This window comes from Engraulis encrasicolus, chromosome 9 (assembly GCF_034702125.1).
Source record: "Engraulis encrasicolus isolate BLACKSEA-1 chromosome 9, IST_EnEncr_1.0, whole genome shotgun sequence".
NCBI lineage: Eukaryota > Metazoa > Chordata > Actinopteri > Clupeiformes > Engraulidae > Engraulis > Engraulis encrasicolus.
In genome coordinates this window covers 3,925,878-3,938,377 of record NC_085865.1, presented here as the reverse complement: position 1 = coordinate 3,938,377, position 12,500 = coordinate 3,925,878, and the positions used below count along the sequence as shown (strand labels likewise).

The window sequence follows — 12,500 nt, the reverse complement described above, 5'->3', positions numbered from 1 at the left end:
TAAGGACCTAGTAGACCTAGATTTCTATTTATGAGTAAGCAGTAAGGGTCAGAATACAATGTGTATAAGCTCCTGGTACACTGTGTGAACAAACCCTGAACAGTGTGAAAACAGATGTGGAATAAGGGTCCCTATTCTAAAGTGATGCATTGCTCAGCCCAGATGGCTTAGGGCCCCCGCACTACCTAGGGCCCCGACTCTAACACCCCCGCCGCCCCCGGGAAGCAAAGTGTAAGAACATTACTACTTTTGCATTGGCCTCATGAGATATGTAGCTCTCGCTTATTCTACTCAATATACCATTGTGTAATTGGAAGCATTATATAGCAAGGATTGGACGTAACGTTCTCAATGACGGTGGATGGTGAGATGTCATTTTTTCATACACCAATTCGTTTTATTTGTAAAAACCCTACAATAAATGCAGAATATAACGATGAGTAATAGTTTGGAAGCGAAACTAAGCTATTCCTTTGTGATAAATGAGTTAATGTTTGAGAAACTTAGCTCCAAGAAGTGCAGTGCATGATGGGTACGCCCTTAGTCAGAAATGCAATGCATGGCCATGAGTGAGGGGAGGAGCTAAGGACGTAGGCTCAGAGCTGGGTAGGTTGTCTGTTGGCCTAGATTGCGTACCCATCATGCACTGCACTTCTTGAAGCTAATGTTCTCAAACATTAACTTAATTATCACAAAAGAATAGTTTAGTTTTGCTTCAAAACTATTATTCTAATGTTCTGCATTTATTGTGGGGTTTTTTTTACAATTAAAACTCAGTGGTACATGAAAAAAATGACATCTCACCAACCCACCGCCATTGACAAGTGTACGTTCAATCCTTGCTATACAGTATATCACGAAGGTGAATACACCCCTCACAGTTTTGCAGATTTTTGAGTATATCTTTTCATAGGAAAGCATTACAGAAATGTAACTTTGACACAATGATTAGTGGCCTTTTAACAACATATTTAACCGCTTAAATTTCTTGTTCACTCAGAAAAAAACAAAATACAGCCATTAATGTTTGAACATGTACTCACAAAAGTGAGTACACCCCAGATTAAAATCCGGTAGAGAAGGGGCTATGTTGGCTCGAATCGTCTCGAAATGAAACGAAATGAAAAGGGATGACAAGGGAGGTCATCAGTGTGCGTTTCAACCTTTCTTTGCATTGAACTTTTACATTTTGAGTCTGCATCTGGCTTAAATGGATTGGTGTGAGATTTGAATGTAATCCTATGGAGAATATCATGATCTGCTTCAGTAGTCACAGTGCATGTTGACATGCATGTTTCTTTTAGGTGTATTTCAGATTGCCAATGTTGACAGCATTCATGCATCCCCAAACCATGTCAGTCCCACTACCATGCTTGGCTTATGAGAGGATACACCTTTTTTGTACAACTCACTTGTTTACCACCACACATGCTTGACACCATCTAAAGCAAATTTGTTTATCTTGGTCTCAAGAGAGATGAACAGACCAAGGATATGGATCACTGGAACCATGTTGTGTGATCTGAAGAGACCAAGATAAACAAATTTGCTTTAGATGGTGTCAAGCATGTGTGGTGGTAAACAAGTGAGTTTTACAAAAAAGGTGTATCCTCTCATAAGCCAAGCATGGTAGTGGGACTGACATGGTTTGGGGATGCATGAATGCTGTCAACATTGGCAATCTGAAATACACCTAAAAGAAACATGCATGTCAACATGCACTGTGACTACTGAAGCAGATCATGATATTCTCCATAGGATTGCATTCAAATCTCACACCAATCCATTTAAGCCAGATGCAGACTCAAAATGTAAAAGTTCAATGCAAAGAAAGGTTGAAACGCACACTGATGACCTCCCTTGTCATCCCTTTTCATTTCGTTTCATTTCGAGACGATTCGAGCCAACATAGCCCCTTCTCTACCGGATTTTAATCTGGGGTATACTCACTTTTGTGAGTACATGTTCAAACATTAATGGCTGTATTTTGTTTTTTTCTGAGTGAACAAGAAATTTAAGCGGTTAAATATGTTGTTAAAAGGCCACTAATCATTGTGTCAAAGTTACATTTCTGTAATGCTTTCCTATGAAAAGATATACTCAAACATCTGCAAAACTGTGAGGGGTGTATTCACTTTCGTGATATACTGTATATAAGCTCCTGTTACCTTCCTTGTATTGCCATAAGCAAGAGCAAACTAGATGATTCAACTGGATAAGTATTAAATATTTAACATATCCTTACACTTAGTATATCGGGGGGCTAAATAGTGTGGGCCCTAGGTAACGAGGGGGACTTTGGTAGTGCGGAGGCCCTGAGCCATCTGGCTGACCAATACATCACTTTAGAATAGGGACCCTTATTCCGCATCTGTTTTCACACTGTTCAGGGTTTGTTCACACAGTGTGTCGGGAGCTTATACACATTGTATTCTGCCACTTACTACTTACTAATGAATAGAAATATAGGCTTACTGGTCCTTACTAAGGTTATATTAGTAATAAATCCCTAATTGGGCATGAACAAGACATTTGTGAATACATACTTAACAACTGTCTTATTTTGCTTGTACATGCCTTACAAGTTACTTACACAGGCATTAATATTGTATGTATTAGTGCTAATAGATGTATCCCTAAAATAAAGTGTTACCAAATAAAGTGTTACCAAATCCTGCTACCGAGGCTTGCATCCAGGTCTATTTGTCTTGCTATGCACATATACTGTATACTGTATGTCATGTACATCATAAAAACACACATGATAGCAGACAGAGCTTCAGACAGTAAGTGGAGCTATTAAAAACTCAAACAGCATGACATGTCATAGCTGTTCTTTCATCTCATGAACATGCTACCATTCAGTTGCTCATCCATCCCCAACCCGCAACACACACACACACACACACACACACACACACACACACACACACACACACACACACACACACACACACACACACACACACACACACACACACACACACACACACACACACGCACACACACACACACTCTCTCACACACACACTCTCTCTCACACACACACACACACACACTCACACTCACACACTCACACACTCACACACTCACACACTCACACACTCACACTCACACACTCACACTCACACACTCACAACTGTCAACTCAAAAGGGAAGTAGAGAACATTCATACACATGTTTATATATAGAACTGAAGGACACTGGAGGTGGAAACAAGAACAGTGCAGGCAAGAAAGGGAAAAAAAACATAAAAATGTAAAAATGTAAAAATGTAAGCCACGGCAAGCAGTTTTACGGAAAAAAAGAGAAGATAAATGAATAACAGGAGACATCGGAGAGTAAAGAGAAAAAAAACTAATACTGTAGAATAAAAAGATTACTGATGGATGGAAGCAGAGAAGCAGACAACCAGAAGAGTTCAGACCAAGCAGAGAGAAGAGAAGAAACAAATTCAAGGCAGTCCTCTAACTCTTTACCTGGCGATCACGCTTTCTGGACGCCCAAGTAATCTTGTGATTTGTAAGCTATATGTCAAAAAGGGAAGGAGGTGGAGGAGGAGGAGGAGGAAGAAGAGGAGAGAAGGAGAGGAGAGAAGGTGGAGGAGGAAGAGGGGGAAGAGGAGCATGAGGAGGAAGAGGAGGATGAGGAGGAAGAGGAGGAATAGGAGGAGAAGATGGAGGAGGAGCAAGAGAGGAGAAGAGGAAGAGGAGGAGGAGGATGATAGGAGGAAGGGGTGGAGGAGGAAGAGGAGGAGGAGGAAGAGGAGGAGGAAGAGGAGAACGAACAGGAGACAATGAGGAGAGGAGGTGGAAGAGGAGGAAGAGGAGGATGAAGAAAAGGAGGGGAGGAGAAAGAGGAGGAGGAGAAAGAGGAGGAGAGGAGAAGGAAGAGGAGGTGGAGGAGGAGGAGGAAGAAAAGGAGGAAGAGGAGGAGCGGAGGAAGAGGAGACCAGGAGGAGGAAAAGGAGGAGAGGAGGAGGAGCAGGAGGAAGAGGAGGAGAAAGATGAGGAGGAGGAAGAGGAGGAGGAGAAAGAGAAGGAGAGGAGAAGGAAGAGGAGGTGGAGGAGGAGGAGGAAGAAAAGGAGGAAGAGGAGGAGCGGAGGAAGAGGAGAGCAGGACGAGGAAAAGGAGGAGAGGAGGAGGAGCAGGAGGAAGAGGAGGAGAAAGATGAGGAGGAGGAAGAAGAGGAGGAGGAGAAAGAGAAGGAGAGGAGCAGGATGAGAAGGAGGATGAAGAGCAGAGGATGAAGAGCAGGAGAGAGATGAGGAGAGGAGGAGGAGGAGGAGAAGGAGGAGACCAGGAGGAGAGTTGCAGTCCAGAGAAGAAGGGAGAAAAAGGAAAAGGTTAGACAGGGCCTGTGTCGTTTGGTACCCCACCCCCCCTCCCCTGCCCCCCTATGTCGTTTGGCAACCCACCCCCCCTCCCCTGCCCCCCTATGTCGTTTGGCAACCCCCCTCCCCCGCCCCCGCCCCCCACGCTGTATTTCTGTTTAAAGATGAGACTGGTTGGAACATACTGCAGCCTGGTACGCACCCCCCTCCCTCCCTCCCTCCCTCCCGCTCACACCATCCTTTCCTGTGACGCTGCACAAAACTCTGCGAACAAGTCAGTCTGGCCAAGTTGTACGCTCCTGTGAAACTCCCTCTGTTTCAGAACCAATTAAAATGTCAGCATTTCCATATTCAAGCCAGTTGGTCAGTTGCCAATAGGGGACACTAGCCTATTTTACTTTTCAATACAAAGGGGGGCGTTGGCAAACTTATGAGGTCAAAGGGGTGTTGAGAACCAATGCACTTGTTCTTTCACTGCCTCACCACTAGCAATGGCATGTCATCGATACAGGTTACTATGTAAGCCCGCACTCTCAAAAACTCAATGATGTTACAATGAAGTTCAACTTTGCCAGAGCAGCTGATTCGCAGAACTTTGTGTTAGCGGTTACAGTGCTTAATTTGAGGGGGAGCAAGGGGGAGCAAGCTCCGGAACCTCAGACGAGAGCTCCGGAACCTTGGATGGAACCTCAGGGAAAGACATCACAGACCCCCCCCTCGTGGGGGAGCTAACCATCCTCTGCGCTCCGGGACCTCCCGCTTGACAAATTAAGCACTGAGCGGTCAAGCCAGGCTCTTAAAAACAGCGGGACTTACTGCCTGGTTCTCCATGCGTGCGAAGATGACGTTGAGCATCTGGGTGAGCGTGGCCTTGGCCGTGGTCTGGTTGATGAGGTTCTTGCTGGCCAGGTAGATGTTGTAACAGGTGCGCACCGCCTGCAGAACCGTACCCTCGTGGATCTCAATATGCTGAGACGTCACTGCAGTCAGCAAGGCCTGTGGAGAGAGGGAGAGAGGGAGGGAAGGAGGGAGAGAGAGAGAGAGAGAGAGAGAGAGAGAGAGAGAGAGAGAGAGAAGGAGGGAGGGAAGGAGGGAGAGAGAAAGAGAGAGGGAGAGAGGCAGGGAGAGAGAGAGAAGGAGGGAGAGAGGGAGAAAGAGAGAGAGAGAGAGAGGGAGAGAGGGAGAGAGGGAGAGAGGGAGGGAGGGAGAGAGAGAGAGGAAGAAAGAGAGGGAGAGAGGGAGGAAGGAAGAGAGAGGGAGAGAGGGAGGGAGGAAGAGAGAGGGAGAGAGGGAGAGGGAGGAAGAGAGAGGGAGAGAAGGAGGTAGAGAGAGAGAGAGAGAGAGAGAGAGAGAGAGGGAAGGAGATAGAGAGAGAGAGAATGGGGGAGAGGGAGAGGGGGGGAGGAGGGAGGGATGGAGAGGGAGGGAGATAGAGAGAGAGGCAGGGAGAGAGAGAGAGAGAGGGAGAATTTTAGATTTTTAACACCCATTTATTTTGACTCGTGACACTAGTTGAAAGGGTACGTTACACTCCCTAGAAAGAGAGAGAGAGAACGAGAGAGAGAGAGAGAGAGAGAGAGAGAGAGAGAGAGAGAGAGAGAGAGAGAGAGAGAGAGAGAGAGAGAGAGAGAGAGAATAGTATAAACAAATATAATTTTGATATATTGCACAGCCACAGCCCTACTACATCCTACGGAGCATTGAGTTGCAACCAGAGCCTGAGTCCCATCCAAAAAATCAGAGAGAACTTCCTGCGGCCCCATCGTGGCGCTAACGGTACTGTAGGGCACTTGTCTGCTACGCTGCTGACCCGGGTTCGATATCGGCCCGGGTCCTTTGCCGGCCCTTCCCCGTCTCTCTCTCCCAACTCACTTCCTATCTTCTCCTCGACTATCCCGTCTAGTAAAAACCAACAAAGCCTTAAAAAGCCACAAAACAATACTTAAAAAAAGAAAGAACTTACTGCAAAAAGCTAGACAGCAAACCGTAGAACTGATCAGCCCGAAGCGAGTCTCAAGGAGAGTCTCAGAGGAAGTCCCAGAGGCAGAGTTTGTCGAGAACTGGGTGGGGCTCTCTGGGGCCTTTTACTGCCTACGGGCCTCAGGGGCATCTCTAGTTTAAGCCAATCACAAGCCCAGGTGCCACTCCAGCCCCTTCTTTCAGCCAATCAGGTTTTTGTAGTGACGTCAATTGTCCCTCCCTAAGGGGCCGCAATAATTTATTATATATTATTATTAATATATTGGTGATTTAATCTGAAGGTTCTTCTTTTTTAATCCACCTGTCCAGGGCCATCCTCATCTGTCTTTTTCTTAAGCCGTTGAGGTGACCTTTTTGGTTCTGGCTTGTGACCCCAGGGTCTGGCCAGGGCCGTAACAAGACATTTTCAAATACCAAGGTCAAATACTGTGCGCTGTACTGCATACTGTACATTTAGAATGCTTCAAACTCTTCAGTCTTCAGTAAGTTCTTTTCATTAATCACTGCCTTGAGGATACGGTATATAGTGGTTACGGCCATGTTTCTAGCTGTCATCAAGTCATGGAACAACACACGTATAGGTAATCCTTGGGCGCAACTTCTAAGAACAGGTATTTTTCTCTGTCTATAAACCTGTACACAAAATAATCTTTCCATTGCTCAAGATGAACCCATCATCCGTCCTAGTGGACAGAATGGCATCCAGATGGCCCTTTGAAAGGAATGTACAGAATGCCTCTTATGAGGGTGAGCCTAATATGAGTGAGGTTTGCACATCCATATGCATTTGTAGGTGCATACGCAACTTAAATGAAGAAGATAGGTGCAAGGCTGACCCTATTCTATACTGCCTTACTATTTGAACCAATAGCATGAGTGTATCTTCTCTACTTCTTTTGTAGCCATGAGTGAGTGTGAGGGCTTCTACCTAAACTGGGTACTTTTTGTGTGGGTGCCTGACCTGTGTGTCCATATCTGAGCTCTGGGCTCTACTGTATCTCTGAGGGCTGCATTCCTACCTTCTGACGCCTTACAACCTCTGACCTTTACGCTGCTATCACATTGGACGCAGATTTCTGCTTACAATCAGTGCTCCGCTTTGCCTGTTCGAATGCAGTTAGTACAATCTTTAGCAGTGACCAGGCAACGTTGTAACGGGCTGAGCTGTCATTCGCAACGTCATCTATGGTGTTGTGTCATTTGACTGTTGCGAAAACACACGCAAAAAGCGTTCTAAAGCGTTCATCTATGTAAAATGGATAGAAGACAAGCTCTAATCTTGCTCTCCTAAAGTTGGATCGTGAATCTGATATGAATGTTGATAACGCTGTCGTAATAAAACATCTGGAAATCCGCCCATGACGTGAAGCAGATTTTCCGCCTTGAGTTGAACTTTTTTCTACTCATTCCGCCCGGGCCTTGCAGATAGAAAATCCGCAATCCACCATATAGGTATTCATTAGGCACATTTGAATAACTGGTGTAAACAACTATGCCATATCGTGCACAAGTTGTATACTTCCATGATAAATTTACTTCTACCACTTCATATTCAGCATTATTTAAATTATTTGAGTAAAGCCTGACAAAGAACAAATAATTTACACTCCATTTACCATTTACCATGAATCTCAATTCTAGACCTACTGTTAGCAATGTAACATCAAATCAGAAAGAAAAAAAAATTCTGACAAAGGCAAGTCACTTCAAAAAATAAAATCTTCAGTGTAACCCAGTACATGATTTTATTGATATTAACCAGTAAACACACATAGAAGCCTTAGTGACCCAGGGATGCTGAAGGTTAAGTTCCTATAAAATAAAATAAAAACAACGCAAAACAGCTGAAGTAGCTGTGTAGTAGAAGTCCCATGTTAACCTGAGGCCATTTCCTTTTCCCCATCCCTGAGTTCTGGGGGTGTGGTAACACTAAGCCAGTGAGACAGCTCAGGCCTATTCGCCCACTCCCTTTAAACGCTGAACTACAATTCTGGAACATTCTCGTCCCGGCTTACACAGCGGAATAAGAGCAGAGGGGTCCAAAACAACGCTAGGTCGACTTGACAGGACAGGACAGGACAGGCGACTGAGAGAACGGAGCACAGGGCACGCTTGAATTTTTGGCATTAGCTCCACATTGAGGAAAACAGGGCTGTTCTGCACGCGAGCAGAAGTGGAGGGAGTGGAGGCACTTGACCCATTCTAGCAGGAAGCCAATGGTAACAATCGTCACGGTGACGACCTTACACAACAGAACAGAGGGCCAAAAACAATGATGGGCCGACCTGACAGGACAGGCGACTGTGAGAGCACAGAGCACGCTCCGGCTGAGGCAGTTTGCTCCACAACCAGGAAGCAGGAACTGCACAGTAGCAGCAGCAGCAGCGGCGGCGGCGGCAGCGGCACTTGAGCCCAGTCTAGCGTGCAGTAGTCACGGCAACCGTAACCGTGGTGATGGCCACGGAGGTTTCCGCCGTTGTCGGCACATCCCAATTACCTTTGCAGGTGCGAGACAATAGTAGCAAACATTTTCCTACTGTGGAGGCTCCTGTGTCACGAGTGCAGGGACGGATTATGATTCCATGGGCCCCTGGGCCACACAAGAAGAAGCCCCCCCCCCCCCCCCCCCTCCATGAGTGTTGCTATTTTACACAACGATTCAGGGTTTTAGGCCAAATGTGAAAGCCTGTGTGGTTGGGGGGCTGTCCAAGAGAAAATGTGATTTTAAGGCTAAATGAGAACAGAAAAGTAGAATACTGGGCTTCTGGGCCCCCTTGACTCTTGGGCCCCTGGGTGTGGACCTGGGCCCAGTAGGCCCGTGCAGTAGTCTGTGCCTGTATGAGTGGAGATGGGTCAACAAAGGAGCTCGCTCTCCAGAGAAGAGAAGAGGAGAGGGGAGGCGCAGCAGGGCAGGCAGGCAAGCTCCCTCTCCCTCTCTCTCTCATCCTCCTCTTCTCTTCACCAGGTTAATAAAGTTCTCTCTCTCTCTCTCATCCTCCTCTTCTCTCCTCTTCTCTTCCCTCATCTCCTCTCCTCTTCTCTTCCCTCACCCCTCTCCTTCCCTCATCTCCTTCCCTCTCTCTCTCTCTCTCTCTCTCTCTCTCTCTCTCTCTCTCTCTCTCTCTCTCTCTCTCTCTCTCTCTCTCTCTCTCTCTCTCTCTCTCTCTCTCTCTCTCTCTCTCTCTCTCTACTTCACCAGGTTAATATAGTACGGCAAACACGTCCTATTTGCTCAGCTCCTTTGCAGTGCATCAGTATCAACCAATGATACAGTAAGTAAGACCTCCTTGGTATCAACGCTGAGGCGTAGGAGCAGTTCTGGGAACTACGGCGCCACATACTCTCACAGATGGCGTAGGACAGTGATTCTCAGAGTGTGGTCCGGGGACCACTGGTGGTCCGTGACAGAACTCAGGTGGTCCATGAGGGGATTTCTACTTTCCAAGACAAGTGTTTCCCAAAAGGATACAGCTGAGAGGGGTGGTGGAACTTAGTTGCCATTGGGGGCATTAGTCTTTTTCTGAGATCAGGGAGGTGTTGGGAGGTTGGGAGGCCCAGCGGTGCTTTTATTCAAGAAAGTCAGAGAACCTCTCGCCTAGTTAACTGATCACCTGGTTGAATTTCACCTGGTTGAATTGGACAAGTGAAACCAGCTCCTTGGATGTAAAACTGATGAATCTAGGTTGCCCCAGAGTATCAACAGAGTGTGGTGATGATCTCATGCAAAGGTTATTTTTAGGGTGTGACAGGAAGTGAGTGTGGAGAGAGATGGGGTAGGGTTGGGAAATAACCCCGTCCGGACTCGAACCTCAGTCCCCATAGGCTCCCCACGCCTGCTCTAGTAGTCTGGGCTGCTGGGCTGGGCTGCTCTCCTCCATTCAACACACTCTAGGCTGGATTTGAAATGCTCTCTGACTCACTACATAGCGAAATACTGTATAGATCTAGTAAACTTTCATGTAAAGATCAAATAAGCAGCATAGTTGCAGTACCTTTTTTGGCCATTTCCTGCACAGTGTCCCTTTAAAGAATCTCTGATAGAGATGTGATAATAATGACAGGTGTTGGAGTGGGTCTAAGTAAGCTACAAATCCTGATCCCTGTGTTCAGGGCCGGATTAATATGGCCCAGGGCCCCTAGGCTATAAGTTGATGTGGGCCCCCCTGGAAGGCAAATTTCCTGACACATTTACATAAACAGTGACATAATTGCAAGCTAGGAATTTAAGACAACATGCCTACCAACTGTACTCAACAAAACAGATGATTTTTTCAATCATTGCATCTTCTCATAATTCCGCAATTTTCCCCTTTTGGCATATCAGGAAACCCCTGGCAAGTGGGGGCCCCTAGGCTGCAGCCATATCTAGCCTGTAGGGGGTCCCTGGCAGGTGGGGGGGCCCTAGGCTGCAGCCATATCTAGCATGTGGGGGCCCTAGGCTGCAGCCATATCTAGCCTGTTGGGGGCCCCTGGCAGGTGGGGAGCCCTAGGCTGCAGCCATATCTAGCCTGTGCATTAATCCGGCCCTGCCTGTGTTGCTGTGGGGGTATTAAGTTGTATTCCAGGCTTAGCGCAGTAAAAACACCCTTAGGCAGATACACTATCTGACAGTGATTCTTTAAATAACACTGAATAGAGTGGAGGTGAATAAACAGTGGATCTATACGCCAACTGAGACCGTGTGTGTGTGTGTGTATTTGTGTATGGTGTGTGTGTGTGTGTGTGTGTGTGTGTGTGTGTGTGTGTGTGTGTGTGTGTGTGTGTGTGCGTCTGCGTGTGTGTGCGTGCATCTGTGTGTTTGTCCTCAAACCTTAATGATCTGCAGCTGCACCCCCTCGTCCGTCTGAGGCCCCTGGAAGCAGCCGCAGATGGTCTCGATGATCCGGTCGATGAGCTTCTTGCCCGGGGCTGTGCTGTCCGGGGCGCTCCCCGTGAGGTGGCCATAGGCGATTAGTTTCTACAGTACACACAATACAAAACAACATGTGTTTATATAGCGTAGTACACATACACACACACTGTGTGTGTGTGTGTGTGTGTGTGTGTGTGTGTGTGTGTGTGTGTGTGTGTGTGTGTGTGTGTGTGCCGTGCTGTCTGGGGTGCTCCCCAGGGCTTGACGTTAACAGTGCTGTCTGGGGCGCTCCACATGAGCTGGCCATAGGCGATTAGTTTCTACAGTACACACAATACAAAACAACATGTGTTTATATAGCGTAGTTAGTACACATACACACACTGTGTGTGTGTGTGTGTGTGTGTGTGTGTGTGTGTGTGTGTGTGTGTGTGTGTGTGTGTGTGTGTGTGTGTGTGTGTGTGTGTGTGTGTGTGTGTGTGTGTGCCGTGCTGTCTGGGGTGCTCCCCATGAGGTGACCATAGGCGATTCGTTTCTACAGTTATTGTGTGTACTGTAGAAACGAATCGCCTATGGTCACCTCAACATCACAAGTGGTATTCTGGACGTTATACACATCATGGAACTCTCCACAGCTCCAGTCAATGGAGCTTCAGAAAAGACTTCAGACTTTTTAGCCCAACTTGGCTGGCTCAGTCAAAGACTTGATGGAACACAAGATCCCTTTGATGATGACGAGTGTATGACACAGTATGTACTAAATACTGACCTGGAGACTGTCTAGTGAGGTATTGATGATGGCGAGTGTATGACACAGTACTGTATGTACTAAATACTGACCTGCAGACAGCCTAGTGAGGTATTGATGATAGCAAGTGTATGACACTGTATGTACTAAATACTGACCTGCAGACAGTCCAGTGAGGTGCTGACTATGCGCGGGCATTTGGACTGGCAGGCCAACTCGAAGGGGAGGAAGTATTTGTCCGCCTCGATGAAGTTGGTCTTGGACTTGATTGGCGGGAGAGTGCTGGAACCCGATTTGCCGTCTGGAGGGGGCGGACTGCAGAAGAGGAGGTGGGGAGGGAGGAGGTGGGGAGGGAGGAGGTGGGGAGGGAGGAGGTGGGGAGGGAGGAGGTGGGGAGGGAGGAGGTGGGGGGGGGGGAGGTGGGGAGGCAGGAGTTTGGGAGGAAGGAGGTGGGGTGAGAAGGTGGGGAGGGAGGAGGTGGGGAGGGAGGAGGTGGGGTGAGGAGGTGGGGAGGGAGGAGGAGGGGTGAGGAGGTGGGGAGGGAGGAGGTGAGGAGGGAGGAGTGGGAGGGGGAGGTGGAGGAGGT

At 47.4% G+C, this 12,500-nt stretch overlaps 1 protein-coding gene across 1 annotated transcript in view; it reads right to left on the bottom strand.

The window, feature by feature from the left end:
* The window catches only part of arfgef1 (ADP-ribosylation factor guanine nucleotide-exchange factor 1 (brefeldin A-inhibited)), a 157,255-nt gene that overhangs the window by 96,243 nt on the left and 48,512 nt on the right, over positions 1-12,500 (bottom strand). Inside the window, exons 3-6 of the mRNA XM_063206391.1 lie at positions 12,073-12,229; positions 11,125-11,271; positions 5,151-5,330; positions 3,480-3,527 (exon numbers count right to left, since the gene is read on the bottom strand). Coding sequence (XP_063062461.1) covers positions 3,480-3,527; positions 5,151-5,330; positions 11,125-11,271; positions 12,073-12,229 — 532 coding nt within the window. The remainder of the gene's footprint in view (positions 1-3,479; positions 3,528-5,150; positions 5,331-11,124; positions 11,272-12,072; positions 12,230-12,500) is intronic.